Raw genomic sequence first — 22778 nt, 5'->3', positions numbered from 1 at the left:
AGTTTTAGCTGAAGTGTTAATTGTGAGCCCTTAAGAACTAGTTCTGTTCATTTATCGTCCTGCTTAACGTCATATTAGGGATCGCCTGCACTCTTAAGTTAAAGCAAGCCTTTTCGTTTTGCTAAAGCTCCTGTCTCACTCGGTGTCCTACAGCGGTTTAATCGGTCTGCCTGTCTAAGTGCGGTGAGCGACTCAAGGCAGTGCAGTAGAAGCAGATTGTCAGTCCAGCCTCTCGGTCCGATGGCTGGGAGGCGCGGCAGACGGTGGCCAAATTATGCTTCAGCGCCAAGAGGGAGGACTTGTCTGTAGGTCTTTATCTCTTCCGGTGGCCTGCTCAGCCCTCTCCATATACAGTAACGCAGGGAAATGTGATTATTTGCTTTCTTGACCAGTTTGATGAGAAGCTCTCTCACTTTCTGTGTACTCACCGAGCGAGCTCGAGCCTAAGCAGCTAATCCCGTTCGGACTGGAGTCCAAACCTGAAAGCCCCCTCGCCTGCACCTCCAAAGCTCAGTAATTAGCACTTTACCCTCAAGATTATGAGAGATTCCAAGAAGCCACTACGCTCAGGAGGCAGAAAGTTCCCACAGCACCTCTACAGCGGTCCGATAAACACACGGGTTCACTCGTTTTATTTTGGCCAGAGCACATTCATTATAAAGTGAAGCATTTGTCACTTTTATTTAATTCCCCTTACGGTTTACGCACTTCTCACAATAGTTACTGATAAAACTGTTTTGCATACAGTCTTAAAATGAAATAACTATTTTCACAAACTTAACATATTGATGTTTTTAAACCAATAATGTACTTCTCGGCACAATAAGTGTGTGGTTTGGTTTGTTTGTGTAGAATTTAATACCTACGTTAATTGAAATGATGCATGTTGGTCCCCCAAAAACTGCCAGACAAGCAGGCTGATAATGTAATAGCACTGCTTTGTTAGGCTTCATATTCATAGCTCATGTGATCAGACTTATGTAAAATGGTAGTCAATGCATTACTCAGTGCTCACTCCTCCTGCTTCTCTGTGGCCACTTATGCTCGACATACCACTACACACACACACACAGGCAGTGGCTGTTTAATATTTATGGTCTGCTGCATTACTTATCATTATAAATATTTATTGTGATTTACTGTTTTGTCTGGGTGCTCGCGCCGTCTCTTCTTCGCCCTGGAGACTTTCGACACCAGCAGCTGCTCTTATCGGTGGAATCACTCTGGTTTTCTCCCCTTGGATTCAGAGAATTTGCCTTTCAGTTCTTATTTATTTTATGCCCTCTCTTATTGTTGTTTTCCCATTTTCTCAGCTTTAGCATTAGTTTGCTAATGGTTTTCAGGTGTTGCATTCGCTCACTGTGCTTTTCTGTGTGTTTATGCTTGGATTCCGCTCTGTATTTTTTCTTACCCATCAGGCTTTGCCTCGGGGATATGTCTATATGTGATAAGGATTTACACAGGGCTGATATGCATATAAAACTACACCTTAGCTGCACCTTTGTTTTCTTCTCGTAGTTACTCTATACAATGCATCTGATTCAACGCCGCTCCTGGGTTCCGGCTTCCGCCAGGCTGTGTGTTTTATGAGCGCGGTGCAGATACTGTTCGTTTGAGCACTAAGGCGATGATGAATGTTGCTCGCGGAAGGTTGTAAATTACAGTGCGGTGGATGTTCCCGTGCTGCCACTGTTTGGACAGGCCTTTACGGTGTAATAGTCGCAGCAATAATTATATTCATTATTGTAATAAAAAGGGTGCAGCCCGACTCTCCCGCTAGTGCTACTGTAGCTCACACGGAGCAGCTGGGGATGTTTGCCTCCTTCTTGTGGGCTTTCCGGCGGCGTGTGGGGCAGAGGACAAACTCGTTTCGGGGCTCAGGAGGTGTGTGACTGCCAAATAGAATATGAAGCAGACTACAGTGTTGCCATCACACAGTTGCTGATGCACTTACAGATATATGTGCAACCTAGAAGAAGTGGTGCTTGACCTCTGCCCGTAGCTCAACCACCGACGCCGTGCACAGCCTGCACGCTCTGCTCTAGTCGTCACTGTGTCTCTGTATTGTGCTCCTCACTCTCATTCCCTGCGTCGTCTTTGTGCTGTCGCTAACCCCATTCCTTCATCACTGAGGACAGAGAGAAAAAGAGAGGGGGAGGACTGAGGCCTGTTGGCAAAGTGAAGCTGCCAACCACAGCGAGCTCTGCATTAAGCCTTTTCACTGGCAGCTCAAACTCTATCTGCATCTTATGCTCACAAGACAATCCTCTCTCTCTCTCTCGCGCCACCCCCCTCTTCTCATCACATTCCCAAGTGTTTCACGTTTGGTTCCATTGATGAACTTGTGGCTGTACATGCAAGCAGATGACCACATTTATTTTTCCCGTGTTTTCACTGGGACCTGCACTTTATCAAACTTTGGTTTCTGGCCCAAAACTATGGGGTGTGTTAAAGTGCTAAAGTTGTGTTATGTCTGAATCTCTCTCTGGCTGGTCAGGAGATAATAGAAACAGGATGTCGAATCCTGTCAGCAGGCAGCAGTTGCTGTGAGCATCCCCACCTGCTCGTTAATGGTTTAGAGAAATAAAGCAGTCGTAAACATACACTCGCCATCACCATTACGCTAAAGTGTCCGCAGTAAAAACACACGCTCCCATCATCCCCCTCAGGTGCTGTAGGTTACAGCTGGGGGACTAGCAAGGGATGCGCTCGGTCCTCGTTTGAGCCAAGTAGGTGAGGGATTTTGCATCTTGCCTCTGCTGAAGTGGTTGGTGTTTTGCATAACTTTGCACACGCCTGTGTCCAATTTGAAGATTAAGGTGAGTGCATGAATTTAGACGTTATTTTAGTAACGATGTTGAGCGGGAGTATGAGTTTAGGATATGTATCCCACCATCAGTCGAGTTTCTGCGCTACTCAAAGCTGCTAGTTGCTTGAGTCATGTTTTGTGTTACTGATCAGATACAATATGCAGTCTCTGAACACACTGTATGAAAATATTAGTGGTCGTTTATATTTAAATGACGTGTCACTGATTCAGCTAAGAGGTTAAACACAAGATTTGACATGACTTATTGTAGTTTAGAATTTAAATTATAATTATTTTTAATAATTTTTGTATGTATTCATTGTTTCTTCTGTCCACTCAGAGTTGAGATCTCTAGTTACAAAACTCATAACCTAAATCTCTTAAGCTTAATGTGCTGTTCTTACAAAACAATGTGCAGTGTTAGGACAAACGGTTGCTGAAGTCTAACGGTTTGCTGTTCCCCACTTTTGTAGCATTAGTGAAGAGTGATCTATGATCTTGTCATCGATACGGAAGAAGAGAGAAACTAAGAGTTAAGGAACCAAAGCTGAGGAAGATAACCTGACAAGCATGTCTCTCCTTCACAATGGTTGTCAGAGAGTGGACGTCTTCACTCTGGTGGAGTGTGTGTGTGCGTGTGTGTGCGCGCGTGTGTTTGTTCTCTGTGGTCGTGTTTAGATGTGAAACACTGAGACGGAGGAGGTTGCCTGTGTTTGGACTGGGGGTCATCTCTATTTTGACAGCAGGCTTTGACAGCCAGTAATTGGTTTCCTTTTCCATGCCTCTCAAAGCTCCTGCAGAAAAGGCAATTTTGGGAGCCAATCAATTCAAATTCCAGCTCGCTCTAGATAGAAAAGCTTGTGCAGCCTTAACCTCGCTCACTGCCCATGAGATAGCGAGCTGATAACCTGCTCCCTCTCTGTCAGCTCTCTTACAAGCAGACACACCCACTGGCCCCATCGTTCTTTCACTTATTAGGGGAAGCTCTCATTTTCATTTATTCCTGAAGCAATTAAGTGTAATAAAGGGAATTTATAATGTAAGTGGTGCATATTTACCTCAAGACTGAATAAGCCTCAGTGCAGCACATCTTAGTGTTGGTGGAACCTTGTACATGCAGAAAAGCCTCTGACAAATGCCTCCATATACTCACTATACTTCCAAACATGCTGGCACATGCCTTTCACCGGTGACCAGGCACACGCACACACACACTCACACACGCACGCACGCACACACAAAGTTGTTTGCCTGCTGGCCTAACTTCTCTGATGGGAAGAAACACATCATTTAACCAAACTGGTCAACTGAGAACTAATTTCTCTTTTGTAGTTACTGCCTGAGGACTCGAGGGTTTGTGGCGTTTATATTGGCAATCAGTAGCAGACTGGCTCCTGCTGCAGGAGCCCCGTAACCACTTAGTTTGGATTTTGATCAGCATGGTGCTTTGGATACAGCAGTGCTCCGCTGTTCAGCAGAAGAGATCAACCAGCAAATGCTTTGGTCTATGGAAAGTATGTTCGACGTGCGTCTTCCCTGACTTCATATCTTGATGGTTTTATGAATGCATTATCTTTGCTTTTTGGCATGAAATGTTGTTTATCATTGCTGTACTTCAACGTGTTGCAAATATCAGTATTAATTAAGCGCATAATTAGGCGCATTGCCCGGGCCTCACTTCAGTATCATTTCTTTTCCAGTAAATGTTACGTTCATTGCTCTCTGTGAAACTCGCTTTGCCAACTTTTTCCATCACCTTCAGCAACGCCGCCAAAATGAAATTAAGCCATGGCACCGAGGGGACGAGTGCATCATTCCCTCGTGTGGAGGATTCAACCCCGTGGTCCTCCTATGAGAGAGCAAATTCCTGCACCGAGCGGTCTCCGCTGTCCATCTGCTGCAGGCCTTCTGTCACTGACGTCTGAGTCTTTAAGCGTGCAGATGGCAAAGGGACTGGGCTGTACTGTCATGGTGGCTGTTTGGTGAGAGAAAGGGAGCAGGTCAGTAAATGAGTCGGAGGGGGACGCGGAGGGTGATGCCTATCATCTTTCTCTCCTCCTGTCTTTCTGTCGCCGTGGCGAGAGGGGCTCAGCCACGGAATCCGAGGGAGTATAAGCTCCCAAGGCTGAGACCGGCTCCTGCCACCGCCTCGATAGCTGTGACACCCCCACCGCTATCACTGGAGCACTTATGGGCCTGTCACTCACCTGGGAGAGAGGGGAGGCGTCAGGGGAGACGAGTGTGCTAAGGGAGATATGTAGAGGAGTGGGGAGAGAGTTGAGACGGAGGTGGAGCTCGGAATGCACAGAGGAGAACGAGGGGATGACAGAAGGAAGAGGGGCGAGATAAAGGGAGAGAGGAGGGGGTGAGAATGCAGAGAGGGGGGAAGAATGAGGTCATTGACATGCGACACATCTCGCTGGCGTTCTGCAGGGTTCCTCTGGTGTATGTGGCAATAAAGCATTGGCGTCCCTCACATGAACTCACGCACAGGCCCACGCAGCGTGGCCCATATCAGAACCAGCATCGCAGACAGAGCAGGTTCCACGCGTCCCGGCTCGGCCCTTCAACGCGCCGTGGAGCCACTGAAGTGAAAGTGGCGTTTCTCTGATGCTCCTTTTTTTTAATCTGCGGAGCATGTGACACGGCTGCTGCTGCTTTGAAGACAGTGATGGGTCATGCGGGTGAGAAAAACATATCAGTTCCCCCATCAGATCATCAGATTTAATCCAATCAACACCTTTGGAGATGGAAGTGTGGCTCGCACGTTTTAATGTTAAACAGCTGTTTGAGTGAGAACGTTACACAGACACAGTCAGGGCAGTGTGTTTTTTATGGATTACTGGGTGCTTTGTGTCATTAATCACACAGGCTTCAATAGAGGTAGACTATTAATGCAATAACATGAAGAAGAGCAGTCTGTTTTGTTGGACGAGATCAGAACTGCCTCCTAAACCTGTGCCTGTGTTTGTTTCATCTGTCCAGGCCACAGACAAAGACAGCGGCACGTTCGGGGTGGTGCGCTACTACTTAAGCGATGAGCCAGACCAGTAAGAGAGGGACACGCACACACACACACACACACACACACACACACACACTATTGTTTTTTCTTTATTTGGCCACTTGTGGACAGTTTTCCAGCCCCGTTCCTGCCACAGAGCTGGGCCAAAGCACAGACAGCTGACTTACAACAACGTCTGGCACTTTTTTTTAACATCTGCTCCTTTTATCCCACACTCATTTAAATATCCCATTTATTATCTTCATGAAAGAATCAGTTGACTTTCTACTGTTTATTAGTTCCTTTCTTCTTCTTGACCATTCCTTTAGAGTGAATCTGTTCTGCAAACTAATGCAACAAATAATAAAATATAACAGAAGGAGTTATTTTCTCTAGGTTTTCCTAAAAATATCTTGATTTTTGACCTGAGAACAGATTAAAACTTGCTTAAAAAAACAGATGAATGATTTGATCTACACGTACATATAACGGAATTAAAAGCACCTTGTAATGTTAATGTGATGATCAACCGGATTAAAGTAGGACGACCGGAGTTCAGATGAGCAGATGGTGACGTTGTGTGTGGTTCCGGGGGCTTCACTTGTTCGTCCCAACAGGTTTCTGCTGGACGAGGAGACGGGCTGGGTGGTTCTGCGGGCCAACCTGGACTTCGAGCTGATGCAGCGCTTCACGCTGACCGTGCTGGCGAGGGACGGCGGCGGGGAGGAGACCACGGGGCGGGTGCGCGTCAACGTGCTGGACGTCAACGACAACGCGCCGCTCTTCCAGAAGGAGGCGTACGTGGGCTCCCTGCGGGAGAACGAGCAGGCGGTCCAGTCGGTGGCGCGGGTCAGGGTGAGGCGTGCGAGACTCACTCCGCACTCACAACAGCACATAAAGCTCATTTATAGCTGCTGTAAAATACGCTATAATCCGACATCTGTTCCTATCACTGATTTTAAATATTAATGTTGCTAAACCAACCAACTATTGTTTCTCTGCAATAAATAGAGTAGATAAAAAATATTACCTATTGATTTCTCATTGGATCATTGCTTATTACACAGACACATTACTCCTGCAACAGATAATCTCATCAGCTATCAGACCCACACTCATCAAACTCACATGCCTTTAGCTTCACTGCCACGCGCCTCCTCTTTGTCCCCGTTGCCGCTGTTTTACTCCACGCCAGCGGTTCTGTGTTTGTGTGCACTGTATCCAAGAAGAACGAGTCGGCCCGGAGTGCCGGCCATCAGTCACTGCCACACGAAAGGCAGAGGCAAACGGGGCACAATGGCAACTAATGACTCAGCATTCCCTTTGATTGCGCCCTGAAGAGACTATTACGTCCCCTGCGGAAGCGGGTGCAGCTGCGGCTCAGCCGGCCACAGCGCTCGGCGGCAGCGCGGCTCTGCGGCGCGGGGGCTGATGACTGGGCCCGGCGCCTCGGCTCACTGTGTTTGATCAGTTTGAGCTCACCTTAAACGCTGCTGATATTAATGCGCCGCCCATGAGGAACGGGGCAGTCGTGTGTCAGCTGTTTGCCCTGGGACCGGGGTGCACGCACTGCTCCTGACTGATAAAGGAAGCTGCTGTATGTCGGGACAAGGCCACTTTGAAAGCGGTGCCCGGGAGCTTTATACCTCCTACCACAGCGCTGATGCTTTCTAACAGCTCAACTCGTTTCCATTTTGTCCCCTCTTTTTACTTCTCACTTTCCTTCCTGCTTATGTATTTGATTTGCAGCCCCCGCCTCTCTTTTTTTTTTTTTTTTTACCTTTGAGCGGTAACTGACCATCTAATATGAAACAATTTGTTGAAATTTCACAGAGGGAGACAGTCGGGAGAAGAAAGCCGGCTTAGGAAGTTGTGGGGGTAGATAGGTAGTGCTTACTCGACACTCTGGCATTAAATGAAAGAGTAGAGATACGCGTGTTATGGTGAGATACAAGTGAGTGTTTTTGACAACCTGTCCAGACTCTAATGATGCCAGTGAGGGCCCGTAGACTCTCCTCACAGCCGGAGGACTAATGTTTAAGTTTCTGCCAGCTCCAGAATAATGAGGGGGTGTCATCATTGTTGTTGATGTTGTTGTGGATTAGCCCTGCAAAGTGTGGTTTCATCTGTCCTCCGTCGACTTGGCTTGTCTTGGCTCGGCTGGTGTTCATCCAGTATTGACGCCCCGTGCCACTAATAGCCAGAATCAGCCTTAATCTGTCCAATAACGCGCCGTCACTGACTGACAGCTTACTGGCTGCGCACACACGCACGGGCTGACGCGGACCCATGCTGCGCAAAAACACACATGCTGTTGGGGTGTGAGCATCTGTCCTGTTAGCCTGTCTGTCTTTCAGGAAACTTCTTCTCTCTGTGGACTTTTTGACTGTCACTCAGACATATGCTAAAGGCATTCCCATTCTCCCACCCACAGGCTACAGATGATGATGCACCGCCCAACAACATCCTGACGTACTCCATCACTTCAGCCTCGGCCTTCCCCGATTACTTTAAAATCATGATGGTGGAGGGCTACGCAGGTTGGCTCACATTCCCACCAGTGTAATGTCAAATTTCCTGTTTGCTGAATGAGCCACGCCTGCTGCAGCTAATCACACCTACCTCACTCCTACCAGTGGTCACTGTGACCAACCCTCTGGACTATGAGAAAGTTCCCAAAGGCGCCATCTACTTGACAATAATGGCCAAAGACGGAGGCCGCCCGGCCCTCAACAGCTCCGTCCTGGTCACCGTGGAGGTGATCGTAAGTACCTTGCACCACACACCCTGCCTCAAACAAGTACATATGGGCAAGTTCGAATTTTACAGGACGATACTCACTGTCCTGCCACATTCAGACGTACAGACTTTTGCAGAAATCTTCAGATGTGGCTAAAACTTTTGTGAGGAACTTATGGAGCTGTGGCATCGTGTGCAGTGAATGACAACTAAAGTGTCTGGCATTTATCCGTGTGTGGAGCCGCTGTGTGGCAGGTGTCCGCTGGCTCATGATAGATTGTTTTCACGTCTTCACTTCTTATTAGGTCTCAGCGTTTGCACACTGTCTGAATTATCCTCCGTGCCTTGTGATCCATGTCTGACTACGGCTTTGTTTGCAGTTTTGTCACAGGAAGTGCAGCTATAGTATCTGAGCTGCCAGTTCAGCTGTTTTTGTCAGTCTTATCATAAAATGTCTTATTTTACTGCACTGGAAGAAGTGGCCATACACACACACTCAGAGGTTCAAAGAAGGTTTAACATACTCTATTAAGTAAAACACTGCAGCTTTTTGCTTTTTTATCTTTTCATAAACATCAGATTAAAGATCTGTAAGGAAGGTTTTCTACACTTACTGTAGCGCTGTGTTTCTGTCCATCAATATTTATTTGGTTAAAAATGAGGAATGCCATTTTAATTTTTGTGAGTTTTTCCTGTTAATTTTTAAACAGTAAACATGAGCGTTGGTCTTGGCTAACATTCTATAAACGGAGCAGTAAAAACGTAATGAGCATTCAGAACTCATAAACTCTATCCCCACTGGCTCTTCAACTCATTTCCGCTGATCGAAAGCCTTTATACATATAACGTTTAGATAATAAAAGAAGAAATGACAGAGCAGAATAAATAAATCCCCATGGAATTTCCTTTCATATACAAGGACAGTGTCATGTCTACGTACATGAGGGAGAAATATTGTGCCAAACAATCAAAACATCTGTGCCGGAATTTAAAAATCAACATGGAAACTGTATCTCTGTCCTCTGCAATGTCTTGACTCGCACGACAGGGGTTTATCAGTAACTGGCAGCATTGCGTGTACACAGTGCTGTGCAGCAGCGTAACACGGAGCCCTGATAGATAATGGTGCCAGTGACCGTTGTTTAAGTGTTAGCGCGTCCCCGCCGCTCGCACAGCAGGGAGGCTCTCTGCGAGCAGCCGCACAACTGGATGGGCCATTGTGGAACGCAGTCTAATTCAATGAGCGCGTGCTTCTGTGCCGATCTGTGTGACAGTGGACGCTGCTCCATGTTACAGCCAGGACTCCCTGTCATATTACAGGTCCTATTACCCTTCACCTTAGGTAATGTTGGGAAGGATTACTTCACCTCCATTGCAAATGTCTTTGTATTTTCAGCTTTTTTCGCTCACTCCTTCAGTCCTGAGGCAATGAAAGCATTTAACCGCAACGCTCTCATAGTGAAGAGAGTGACTTAGTTATAGTTACTAGTTATAGTTATTGAATTCTAACAGCACTGCTAATCCATGTTGGTAGCTTCAGACACTGTTGCTGATGTTTATACCTCCTCCAGGATGAAAACGACAACCCGCCAGAATTCAGCACGACGTCCTACGTCATCAAAATCCCAGAGAACATTATTGCTGGTAAGTCCATTACATTTGTGGTTAGAGTTTCGATTTGCATTTGCTGAACTACCTGCCTCACTCTGAACAGTCCCCTCCTCGTTTTTTTACATACCTCACTTCAGTGTATTTAACGAACAGTTAACTTTCTCACAGATGTTTTGTATTGTCTGGTTTTCTTGTGTAATTTATAATGTCTAAAATATGTTTAAAAATATTCCTTCTCTGGCTTCCTCTGTCTTATTTGTTTTGATTCTGCACACTGTTTTAAATGCTCAGTCAGAAAAGCAGGATGTTGACTATTCAAGTCTAAATCAGCGGCTGCTATATTCATTCTCATGCATTCAAAAGACTCTTTCATCCCAGACAATGGATTAGTTTCCAGCCGCTGAAGGGGAATCTGACCGCCCCTTCTCTGTCTGAGCTTCTGCAGATTCTGGCCACTTTTTTGTGCCTCTGACCTGATTTGAGGAAGCGCACAGCTGAGGAGTTTGAGGGGACCGTGGCTGCAGCGCGTGGGCCTGAGCTGCCAGCCTGAGGGTCGGCCTGCGAGGCTGAGCTCAGGGCTAGCCCCGCGGCGGCGGCTAGCTCTCTTTTCCCACCCTGCATGGGCATTGATCAGCTTGTGCCAAGTATGGGCTGTGCCAAACAAGCTGATAATCCACTAATCCACAAATCCAGTGGCTGCCGTGCCATCCGTTGAGCTGCACATGGGGGCGTTGTAGAAATTAGCTGCCATTTCAGTCTCTCGCTCCTCGTCTCTCGTCTTTACTGGGTCTCTCGTATTTTCCCCAGGACTCCGGATCTCGGTTCATTTTTTTTTCTTTCTTTGTCCCACTCTCCCAACTTTCTTTCTGTCTCACTCCCTTCATGCCTCCCTCCTCTCAGGGGCGACTGTACTGCTTGTGAATGCTACTGATTTGGACGCCTCCCGGGAATTTGGCCAGGCCTCACTCATCTACTCCCTGGAGGGCTCCTCTCAGTTCCGTCTCAACTCACGCTCGGGTATGTGTGTGTGTGTGTGTGTGTGTGTGTGTGTGTGTGTGTGTGTGTGTGTGTGTGTGTGTGTGTGTGTGTGTGTGTGTGTGTGTGCGCGTGCTTATTCAAATGTGCGTATTTCCCAGGCGTAATTTCATTGTTAAGGCATTGTTTGAGATCTGATTTATTTCTTTTCTATTCACATAAATTGAGATTTTTGATTCTCTTTATTTTTCTTAAACTGACTATTGGGCATCTCTGCTTTCCACTCGCGCCTGCAAAACCTGTTTTTACTGTAATCTCTATGTCTCAAGAGCTGATGACAAATTAGATTTTTTCATTGTAAATATTGTAAGTGAGTTCTAGTGCTTTACCCCATTTTTTTCTATTACGTGTGTATATCAGGAGAGATCACGACCACAGCCCTGCTGGACAGAGAGCAGAAGTCTGAGTACATCTTAATAGTCAGAGCGGTGGATGGAGGGGTTGGGCCACAGCAGAAAACTGGCATTGCCACGGTAACCACTTACTGTAGTAGCTACCATATGTCTAATTATAAAATATAGAAAATGTTCTTATCTCTTGTCCATTGTTTAATTCAAAACACATTTAGTGATTCTGGCTAAAATTAGATTCTGTTGATTATCTCTTCCTGTGACTTATGACTAGTATTTTTCAAAACATAAATGGATTATTTCAGTGCCTCACGCTTCCACTTTGTTTAGGTGAACATTACGATTCTGGACATCAATGACAACGTCCCTTTGTGGAGGGACGAGCCATACTATGCCAATGTAGTGGAGATGAGCCCAATGAACACCGATGTTATCTCTGTAAGTGCACCTACACTAACTTGAGTTGCTTTGTTCAAGATGGTCTCTAATAAATACTTAGATTTTTAGAAGGTTTGCAGGTAGTGTTTCTTCATTCACAGATGCTCTACTGTCGTACAACCATGTTTTACGACCAGATGTCCATAGCTTTCCACAAATAAATAAATACGAACAAAGGAAATACTTTTACTAAATCCAGTTATAGCCTCAGAAAATTCTTCTGGTTGATGCAGCCATTTTTACACATTCTAACTAATCTTTAGCTACTGTAACTGAAGTGGTAACTGTTTTAAACTGTAATTACTAGAGACTTGCTCCATAGCCTTTCCTAAGCGTGCATCAAAGCCTCACACTCCCAGAACCAGACTAGCAGCCGTGCAGATCCCTGGTAAAGATTTCCTTTTACCCAGTACGGAAAAGTCAAACCCTGTGTGTAACACGTCGATGTGAAATGGTACCTTTGTATTTACGAGATGTAGGATTTTGACACAGCATCAATATTTGATACCCTGGGTGAACCGAGTTGTGTGTAGTGCCACAGCTACTGTAGCTTGATGCCTAAAAATGGTGTCCTGTTGTAGTTTTAAGTGTTAAAGTGAAGAACACAAGTGGTGGTGAAGTATCAGTCATCCTCTTTCTGTGATTGGCCAGAATGAAAGAACGTTTCAACATAGTTTTTGTTAGTAATGACTTTGCAAATTTGTGTTAGAAAAAAAATATGGGTTTAAACCCAGAATCAAAAACTGTAGAGTCGTCACTGGAAGCACTAGTATTAAAGGTTTGACATGTATCTGCACACGTACGTAGGTCAAAGTAAACACTCCAATACTATCTCAAACTCTCTTTGTCCTGCTGGTGTCTTTAGCAATATGTTGTTGTTAATTAAGCCGTGATTGTCCATTAATTAAAGAGGCGTCAGTGAGTATAATTAAGAAAGTCCGATTGCTAATTAAAATATAGCCTGCAGTGTTATGCATAGCAAATTATTCAGCTGCCAGGCAGAGAAGGAAGCATGAACCCATCTTGCAGTGGGAAAAGGCAGAATACAGAAATAGTGCGGAAAAAGAAAGGGAAGATACCAGTGTTGCTCCGAAATTGTTTCTAGATTCTCCACGAATCCATGTTCTCTTGTAGCTGGTACTAAGTTCAGATCATTCGGGGCGTCTCCAACGATGCGATGCATACTCTATGGGACTCTCCGTGCTCAGTGGACAGACACTTTTGCCCCTCTGACCATTTTTCAATAAATCGGACCACCCAGGCTTACAGTCCTATAATTGGCCCCAAAGCAGCCCTAGTCCAGCCAGTGTTGCCATGGTGACAAGGGGCCACCTGCTGAGTCCTCGTGGAGGTGTCCAGCGAGCCCATGAATTTGGTAGCTATGCCCGGTGCAAGGATCAACACACTCAAATCCCAGAGCATCCCACCATCACCGCTACAGCATTTTACATTCAGCACCTATGCACACACACACAGCAAGCCTCCTTTTATATCCCACATCAAACAATACTCTCTTCTTCTGCTACTCTGCAGTCAGTCCTGGGCTACAGTTCAATAGACTCACCATTTTTTATGTGCTCTGCTTCGGACAGAGTTAATTCATTCAAGAACCTCTGGACAGATACATCTTATATCACCTACTTTTGTAACTTCAACTGCTAATCAATGGACCCCTGTGATTCCTGCCTAATATGTCGCCTTAATAATTTAAAGCTTTGCTCCTCTAATGACCAATTAACCAGTTTTTAGCATTTTTAGTTATCGCCCTGAATAATTCATTAGCTCTTTAAAAAATCAACCAGTGTTTTAACCAGGCTCCCAGTTTCAGGCATTTATCACTAGTCACCACCTCAGTGTGACTCCGACACAGTTAGAAGGGGCTTCATGTGTGAAGATGGGCACGTATTAGAATTAATGTTACCATTATTATCACAATTACAATATGCTTTTACCTTCCATGGTTCATTTCCTTGTTCTTCTAATCCTTTCTAAATCCTTCCTGTTCCTCCATCTTCTCATTCTCCTTTTTAAATGGCTTTTAATAAGCCATGCACTGTAACTTAACTTCTTATGCTGTATATGATCTGGCTAGAAATGGAAAATGAGGCAGCTCAGAATCACTGTGCCTGTATCTCCCCTGTCCAGGTGTTGGCGTTGGACCCGGACAATGCGGAAAACGGGACAGTAGTTTACAGTATCAGCCCAGAAAACCCCTTCTATACCATCAACAACGTCACAGGGAAGATCCGCACCAGTGGGGTGACCCTCGACAGGGAAAGCTCCAACCCCAGGGACGCGGTGCTCATGAGGACCATAGTCATCTCAGCTGTTGACCGTGAGCGGTGCCCCGTTTGTTACGAAATATCAGCATCATCCATGTATTTGTTTGGTTCACTGAGTAAACCTGTTTCAACACCTTCAATATCTGAGAACCTAAATTATTTTGTGTGATTCTCAGTAGATTCTTCTATTCGGAGAATTTAGTCTCTTTTTCTAAGTCTCATTCTTAAGCTCCATGAAAGTTTTTACTGTGCCTAATAAACTCCTTTGACCATGTAATGTGAGGGGTGCGTGCGGCAGCTACAGAACCCAACTGTGTGTGTGTGTGTGTGTGTGTGTGTGTGTGTGTGTGTGTGTGTGTGTGTGTGTGTGTCTGTGTGTGTGTGTATATATATATGTTTGTGTGTCCTTATGTGTCCCTCTGGCGCCCTCTGTAGGCGGTTCACCTCCACTGCGTGCATCTGCGAGCGCTACGGTATTTGTCAACCTGCTGGATCTCAATGACAACGACCCAACCTTCCTCAACCTGCCCTTTGTGGCCGAAGTGCTTGAAGGCCTGCCCATCGGATCCTCACTTTTTAGGGTAAACCCTGTGTGATGACAGTTTGAAAAGACATTTATTTTACAGTGTATTGGGAGGTTTTATTTTTTGTGTTTTGTCTAACTTCTCCATTAGGTCCAGGTGGAGGACCCGGATGAAGATAAGAATGGCCTGATCACAATGGCATTACAGGTGGGCATGCCTCGTCTCGACTTCTACCTGAACACCAGCACTGGTGTCCTCACCTCGACAGCGGTCCTGGACCGTGAGCAGATTGGACAGTACTATTTGAGGATTATAGCCTACGATGCAGGAAAGTTCCCTCGCACTTCCACTTCAACCCTGACTGTATCAGGTGAGAGCCTGATGATGACACACTGACTTTGAGCTATTGAGTTACCTTGTTCTTGTAGATAATTAACCAATCCCTTCCCAGAAATCTGTGGAGAATATAAAAAAATCCTGAGAGGAGTCTAACAGCCCGACTGCTGGGAAGATGATAAAAATAGAATGGAAAATCTGAATAGGACTTTTAGTCATTTTTTTCACCTCAATCATATGAGTCAGAAGCTTCAAAATATTTTCACAGAGGTCTTTTTCACTGCAGTTACTGTAGCGACAAACACCACAATAACAGGGCTGACGTGTGGCCCTGTTATTAATTACAGACCTAGTTGTACACACTGCACCACCCTGCTGCCTTATTTGTCTTCATGTACATCTATTTGTGTGTCCTCATGTTTCTCTGACTGTGTGTTTGTGCGCGTGCACCAGTTCTGGATGTGAATGATGAGACGCCCACCTTCAGTCCTCGCGTGTACAATGTTTCTCTGCTGGAGAATGTCCCTAGAGACCGCTCTGTAGCGCGCCTCAGCTGCTCTGACAACGACGCTGGCCTCAATGCTGAACTTAGCTACTTCATCACAGGTCAGAGGTCACAGTGGGAAGTGGTTTCTGTGTGTCTGTGACCCACAGTGTTATACACTTTTTATGGACTACGCATTCATGCTGCATATTTCTGTCCATCCATCTGTGTGACTTTGTGTAATGAAGTGACTTCCTGCATGCTTCTTTTACTACCGCTGCTGTATTATTGTCTATGAATTGGAGCATTTTTCACAAATTTGCTGTGAATCAGTAAGAGAATGTGTTTGTGTCCTGTATTTTTAGGTGGTAATCAAGATGGCAAATTCAGCGTGGGCTTCAGAGATGGAGTTGTTCGGACCGTGGTCGGCCTGGACCGCGAGGGCCAAGCAGCTTACGTTCTGGTTGTAGAAGCTATAGGTGTGTCATCAATGCAGATGTTGATGGAAATTATCTTTTGTCAGCTTCATTTTTACATGGTGTTTGTTTTAATCACAACGAAGCTTGATTTGTTTTGTCATCTTCAAAGCTGCTCTCCTCAACCCATACATGACAATGATGGGGAAAAAAAGAGCATCGCCTGCACGTGCAGTGATTTCAGACTATTGCTCCGCTGCCTTTGTTCCTGTTTGAAAAGACAGAACAAAAACTGTGAGGTTTTCCTGTTTTGGAAACCATTGAGTCGCGGTGGCTTATCTGCTAAGGCGGCCAGAGACACAAGAGAGGGGAGAAAAGGCAGAGATAATGTAAAACTGTGCAAGAGAACAGAATTGCACATATTGTCCTAATTCAAAAGCGGCTGAAAATGACCCAGGTTTTGATAAGCCAGCAATGTTCCGCTCCTACGCTATTTCTGGTTCCTGCTCTATTTTTCAAAGATTAGCAAATCACTTCATGTAATGTATCAATAAAGAATCTGTTCTATTTTGTGTATATGTTGCAATAATGCACTTGAGAATTTGGTGCAACACTCATTTGTGCTGATTGTGCACATAGACAACGGTCCAGCAGGCAGCCGCAGGACGGGCACGGCCACCGTGTTTGTCGAGGTGCAGGACGTTAACGACAACAGGCCCATCTTCCTCCAAAACAGCTATGAGACCAGCATCGTGGAGAGCGTGCCCCAGGGAACCAGCATTGTCCGGGTAGAGAGAGAGAGACACACACACACACACACTTCTAAACATATAGGAACAAACTGCAGCTGTCCAACAAGAGAGACACTTTATTTCCCAATAATAACAACCTGCTCTGTCTTTTTGGCTCAGGGTCCGGTGCATTAGGTTTTGACACCCACATGAAATCATACTGTAAATAATACAGATAAATGGCCAGATTGATGGCATGGGATAATTACTCACTATATATATAATGTAGAGAACACTGCTTAGTATTCAAACTACTCACTAATTAACAAAACCTCTACAATGATTTAACTGAAGTGCTTCGATGCCCAGGGTCTTTACTGTATCATGCTCTTGCTATTGTTCTTGGAAAAATGTGAACTTTAATCCAGGGCCGAGGATTTGACAAGGCATCACATTCCCACTGAGAGGCTTTCAGTGTCATATTAAGTCGCTGTTACCTCAGCTGAATGTAGCGCAGAGCTCTCCTGATAAAGACCATCTATGCTCAACAGCGTTGCCTACTGTACTACAGGAGGGGAAGCAATCAGTCGCAAAAGTGCTTGAAGCTGCCACTATGGCTTTTTGATTGCCTACAGTTTAAGCACATGCTGTGTAGTAGTAAACCTCCTCCAGCCACAAATGCTAAAAATTAATTTCATGTAAACATGTAAACGCACAGCACATTAGTAATGTTGGCAGTTGCCGCTTTGAGGACCCAGTCAGGACTCAGTCAGTCAGATTTCAGTGACATAGTCAAACAGGCATGGCATGGTGAGGTGAGGCTCAGCGCTGACCTCAGGCTGTGGTGTCTGTCGGACCGGCGACTGAGTCACCTGTGTGCTCCCGCGCTCGTGTGGCCTCCGATGCGGCGGCCGTCTGAAGGAGAGGTTGTACGAGCGCCGATAGGAGCCCAGCCGCCTCCACACCTTGAGCTGAGGCTCACTGGACCGACCCCTTCCCCGAGTCGGGCCGTCCCCCGGACCGCAGCTGGCCTCGGCGTCCCCGTCCTGCTCAGACGGCCGGCACACTGCCAGGAAGGCCGCCAGCCCGGCCAGCAGCAGGGACAGGCCCAGCACCACCATGATGGTGAACTCTGGGTCATGGCTGGCTGAGGAGTGGGCCGGTGGCTGTCGGAGGGTGGAGGAGACGGAGGTGGTCGTCAGGCTGCTGATTTCTGCGCTGGGCGTGAAGGTGAAGGTGAAGTTGGAGCCTGGCTCAGTTGTGCTCATGTTGTCCTGGTCCTGGATGGAGAAAGAGAAATGACGTTGGTCATACGTTGTTTGAGCTCCTGCTGGTGCATTTGCTGGTGCTCTGTGTGTGGCTGAGTGTCTGCTCGGCTCGGTGCCACAGCGGTTCTCTTGCTCTGCTGTCTCAATATCCAAACATAATTAAGCTATTTGGCTTTATTTGTTTTGCTTATTTTCACTATTCTGTGATCCGACAGTGAAGGGCTTACATTGCATGGACACACACACATACACAGGAACACTTTTATGAACCTGCAAGATGTGGAGTGTTTGGCATTTGGGGCAATTATGTAGCTATTAAATCAAGGACTACAAAACAGTCAATGCTTGACAGGTTTTCTTCGGTGTAAAACAAATTGGGTTTATTAAAATGCCCCTTGCAAAATGCAAGGCACCCACCTCTTCTTCCCCGGTCTCCAATTATCCCCCCCCTCCATTCTGTGCGCCCCCATCTTCTGCATTGTAACATTTGTAAATGTCATCATCCCTAATTCAGCGGAGACAAAGCATGGCTTATCGGTTTAAGGGAAACACATTGGGACGTGAAATTATTTTTAAGACCAAATGCCAGGAAAGCTGTGAAAAGGCCAGTGGAGCAGGATGGCTCGTTAGAGAGTCAGTTCATTAGTCAGCGCCTTCAAGCACATACGCCTCACACACACGCACACACCAGCTATTCAGACCCAAAGTTTCTCCCTCGTCCGCGCGTTCTATCGGCTGTGCTGCACATAGTCATGACTGGGAGCGCTGCTGTGAAGGTGGCCAGCTTAGCTGTGAGGGATTCTCCCTCTGTCACCCCAGACTGCTGCTGCTCCATGTGACTCAACTCATTTCTCATCTTTACTATCACACTGAAGTTTGACCACTCGCACAAGTTCTTCAGCTCTGATTTGTTAGTAGCCCCCTGAATTGCTTTCCTACAGTGAGTAGTTTTTCTTGGTTGGTCTTTGTTTTGTGGTGTTTGTTACTTTTTTTAAATTAAAACATATAGAAAAACGTAGCATTCCGTAAGTGTCTCACGTAAAACATGATTTTTAGATTGATGTTCCAGATAAGTCCTAAGCATAAATGCATAAAAAGGCCTTGTAATAGTCCTTTAAACAACATGCAGGTACAATATTCAAGCACATGTCAAGCAGCTCACGTGCTGAAATGGCTATTTTTAGTTTCATGATTTGCAGCACACGGTGTGAGACGCTAGAAAGTTTAGCACCCTGCCGTTACAGTTTAATGTTTTCGACTTACACTTGTTTCAACCAAATATTAACAATGAACACGTTGCTCCGCTTTGAATCGTTAGTGTTCTGGAACCAAACAAAGCAACACGTACTGTACAGCGCAGATATATTCATACTCACACACACACACTTTGACTCTTTAAATCAGTCCCTTGTTTAGTCGATGTAACTGAGGTCAGTTGTGTTTCTTGGCTTCACACACTTGTTTTTCCCCTTAAACTGCCACTTTCCCAGAGACAGCAGGGAAATGCTCAGGAGGAAGAGGAGAAAAGGGGGTAAGATGTGGGTAACCGCATCATAGTCCAAATATCCCCGTATTGTTTTAATCCCAGAGAGCTGCAGACAAAAGTGTCCTTAGTTTTGGGAGCCACACAGAGGATTAGTGCATAATCTCCTAGTTCTTACACTCCACATGCTTAAACTTACAACATCTGGCTCCGTAACGTCGCCCTACGCTTTATACACCCCTTGTAAAGCCTAAGTGGTGCAGTCCACTGTGTAATACCCTATTCATCACTCACTAGTCTCACCCCCTAGCCTCATTTTTTTTCTTGCCCCCTCACCCCCCTCCTCCTCCTCTCCACATCTCTTTATAAAGCTAATGAGACTGAAGTTGGGCCCCCTTCACAGAGCGAGCGAGAGAGAGCAAAGGAGGACGCACAGGGCAGAGATAGAGGCTGTGTGTGTGTGTGTGTGTGTGTGTGTGTGTGTGTGTGTGTGTGTGTGTGTGTGTGTGTGTGTGTGTGTGTGTGTGTGTGTGTGTGTGTGTGTGTGTGCGTGTGCGTGTGCGTGCGTGTGCGTGTGCGTGTGTGTGTGTGTGGACCTTGGCGCACAAACATGTGCTGAGAGTCCTGAGTGTGTTTCTCTACAGTCATTGAATATGTACTTTGTAGGAAGCGCCACAGATTTTGACACATTCCACGAGAGGAGCAGAGTGTGATGTGAAGTGTCATCCAGTGCCAGTGGCTCGGAGCTGGGCTGGATTCAGTCAGTCCTGTGACATGGCCCATTCACCAGCAGCCCAGCGTGCTCCACTATTTATCAGTGTGTGTGGAGCCACGCTGTCTGTGCTGGGTTTGGGTTTTTGGCTTCTTCTTGGCCAAGATATACGGTGGCTAAGAGAGAATCTTTTCACTGCCACGATGGGGTTGCTGTGGCAACAAGACACTTTAAACCCGTGGATGTGTGGTGAATGCGAAAATATGCTAGTTTGTCCCACTGTTTGTAGAAACCACTGAATTAATGAGATTTGAGAGTTTTTACTATCGTGGAAAAACTTCATTTCGATCGGCTAATCATCAGCTCATTATGGTCAGAGTGAACAAATTATATGTATACAAACACTTCTGAGTGGAGTTACAAAAAATCTCATATTCCAGACTGACCTATGACAAAGCATATGAAGATCAATAAGAATGGGGACACCAAACAGAGGAAAACTAGAAACAAATGTAATTGACGTTCAAGTAGACCTTTTAGGTGTTTGAATCATAAAAAAGAGCATTTTATGAAATGTAAACTCACATTCACAAATCAGGTAGTGGATCTGCTTTCGTACTAGCCTTGAATAATGGTGCTACCTCAGATGCCCTGAGGAATTTTATCTGGAGCCACTTTCACCCTCTAACAGTACAAGACTATGCAGCAGTTCAGAAAGAAGCACTTGTGTATTACGAGTCTAATACGCTCAGGTTGTATACGACAGGATGGAGGATGGAACCTTGAAGTGCTGCTGTTATCAGAGTGTGTACCTGGGTCTGTCTAGTGATTTCATGTGAGTAAAGACTTTCTGCCTGTGTGTGTCTGCACAGGTTCAAGCCACAGACGCAGACGAGGGAGAAAACGGTCGAGTTCTCTACAGAATCCTCACGGGTGAGAGCTGCTGTTTGATTTGTCTCGCAGATGGACCGTTGCTTTCCGACTGGCAGATGTTACCGGTGAAAGCTGAGATCCGGGGACTAAATCAAGTGTTTTGCTGGTAGAAACCTTCTCTCTTTGCTTTTGTTTCGCGCGCATCCAGGAAACAGCAATGATCAGTTCAGCATTGACAGACAGACGGGGCTCATAACCAGAGGCCTCAATGCGCTTGACAGAGAAACGAGGAGCTCGCACGTGCTGGAGGTGGAGGCCTACAACAGCGACGAGAGCAGCATGAGGAGCTCTGTGCGGGTGAGGAAGAGTAAAACATCTGGAGGAGCGCGTTCAGATGCTTAACTGAGAGATTTGCACCATATAGAAGACATTTTCTTTGTCCTTTGGCTGCAGGTGATCATATATGTGGATGATGCCAACGATGAGGTGCCAGTGTTCACCCAGCAGCAGTACAACCGTCTGGGCCTTAGGGAGACCGCTGGCATCGGCACGTCTGTGATCGTGGTGCGTGCCACAGACCGTGACATGGGTGAGTTGCCCTTCAGTTTACCCCCCCCCCCCCCCCCTCCCATAAACAGAAAGAGACATCCAGCTGACTGTGGCTTCAAACATGCCACTTCTGCTCCACTGGCACGAAGACGTCGTTTGCACATCACCAGCCCAAACTCGGCTTCACCAGAGCTGCTTCACGCCTCGCACGGCACATCGGTGTCACGCGAAGGCCGATCAGCGAAGCTGGCTTCTGCTGCGCCACAGTTTAAACTTCCTCTATTCGTTTCCCCTAACAGACACTAACAACAGACATTTTCCAAAGCAGCTGAGAAGCAGAAAGGAACTCAACACAGCACAGCGTGTAGATAGCATTGCTAAATTGAAAACAGAAATGCAAAAGCACAGACTATAAGTACTATCACAGTAGTGCACGCTACTTTGGAAATACAAATGATATGATCTATACAGTGTAAATACAAACAATACCATCTATTTCCTGTCTGCCCGCTCAGGTGATGGCGGTGCTGTAGCTTATGCCATCGTGTCCGGCTCCGATCGCAAGTTTGAGGTGGACATAAGCACTGGGCTGATAACCACCCTGGACTACCTGGACTACGAGACCAAGACCACCTACTTAATGAACGTCTCGGCCACCGACCAAGCGCCGCCTTTCCAGCGAGGCTTCTGCACCGTCTACGTCACGCTGCTCAACGAGCTGGACGAGGTCGTGGCCTTCGTCTCCACCGGCTACGAGGCTTCGATACGCGAGAACATCGCCACCGGCACGGAGGTTGTCCAAGTGAAGGCCCAGTCGCCTGACAACTTGAACCAGCTGACTTATCGCTTCGACCCTGACACATCGCCTGCAGCTCTGGCCCTCTTCAAGATAGACAGCGTCACGGTGAGTGCGGGAGCGGCGGAGGAAAGGCCACTGAATAGATTAACACAACGTGCATCCATCTTTTTTGTAGACTTCAAAGACTACACCCGCCTTCTGTAAAATATGTTTCATCCATTTACTATAATATGATTGGATAACACCTTCTTTGTCATTTAAGCTAACGCATAACTCTAAGCTGATCAAAGAGCTTGTTTGCTTTGAAGTCATTTGAATCCTTTGAAAGAGGAGAA

The 22778-nt window shown here is 46.2% G+C and overlaps 2 protein-coding genes across 4 annotated transcripts in view; one reads left to right on the top strand and one right to left on the bottom strand.

Annotated features, from left to right (window-relative positions):
• LOC129602883 (cadherin-23-like) overlaps nucleotides 1-22778 on the top strand; it is a 94459-nt gene that overhangs the window by 71139 nt on the left and 542 nt on the right. For both annotated transcript variants that reach the window (XM_055502241.1, XM_029175057.3), the window contains exons 14-31: nucleotides 5795-5859; nucleotides 6431-6668; nucleotides 8248-8353; nucleotides 8450-8577; nucleotides 10124-10196; nucleotides 11064-11180; nucleotides 11559-11671; nucleotides 11879-11986; nucleotides 14132-14321; nucleotides 14704-14849; nucleotides 14943-15162; nucleotides 15582-15734; nucleotides 15978-16091; nucleotides 16668-16816; nucleotides 21095-21155; nucleotides 21304-21452; nucleotides 21549-21684; nucleotides 22160-22548. In XM_055502241.1, the coding sequence (XP_055358216.1) occupies nucleotides 5795-5859; nucleotides 6431-6668; nucleotides 8248-8353; nucleotides 8450-8577; nucleotides 10124-10196; nucleotides 11064-11180; nucleotides 11559-11671; nucleotides 11879-11986; nucleotides 14132-14321; nucleotides 14704-14849; nucleotides 14943-15162; nucleotides 15582-15734; nucleotides 15978-16091; nucleotides 16668-16816; nucleotides 21095-21155; nucleotides 21304-21452; nucleotides 21549-21684; nucleotides 22160-22548 (2655 nt within the window). The remainder of the gene's footprint in view (nucleotides 1-5794; nucleotides 5860-6430; nucleotides 6669-8247; nucleotides 8354-8449; nucleotides 8578-10123; nucleotides 10197-11063; nucleotides 11181-11558; nucleotides 11672-11878; nucleotides 11987-14131; nucleotides 14322-14703; nucleotides 14850-14942; nucleotides 15163-15581; nucleotides 15735-15977; nucleotides 16092-16667; nucleotides 16817-21094; nucleotides 21156-21303; nucleotides 21453-21548; nucleotides 21685-22159; nucleotides 22549-22778) is intronic.
• On the bottom strand, nucleotides 16888-19704 carry LOC114870455 (uncharacterized protein C10orf105-like). 2 transcript variants are annotated; one of them, XM_029175064.3, is made up of 2 exons: nucleotides 19414-19704; nucleotides 16888-18039 (listed from the first exon to the last, which is right to left on the bottom strand). In XM_029175064.3, the coding sequence occupies exon 2, from the start codon at nucleotides 18025-18027 to the stop codon at nucleotides 17533-17535; it is 495 nt and encodes a 164-aa protein (XP_029030897.1). In that variant the 5' UTR covers nucleotides 18028-18039; nucleotides 19414-19704; the 3' UTR covers nucleotides 16888-17532. The 2 variants fall into 2 exon arrangements, with proteins under 2 accessions (XP_029030897.1, XP_029030896.1); XM_029175063.3 differs by having other exon boundaries at nucleotides 16890-18039; nucleotides 19404-19697.

The sequence above is a fragment of the Betta splendens genome, chromosome 15, assembly GCF_900634795.4.
Source record: "Betta splendens chromosome 15, fBetSpl5.4, whole genome shotgun sequence".
NCBI lineage: Eukaryota > Metazoa > Chordata > Actinopteri > Anabantiformes > Osphronemidae > Betta > Betta splendens.
Note: the sequence above shows the minus strand (reverse complement) of the source record. Positions and strands in the feature narration are given on the sequence as shown.

Bases quoted from the DNA above. Each gene is read 5' to 3' on its own strand.
- LOC114870455 (XM_029175064.3), bottom strand. From the start codon at position 18,027: ATGAGCACAACTGAGCCAGGCTCCAACTTCACCTTCACCTTCACGCCC.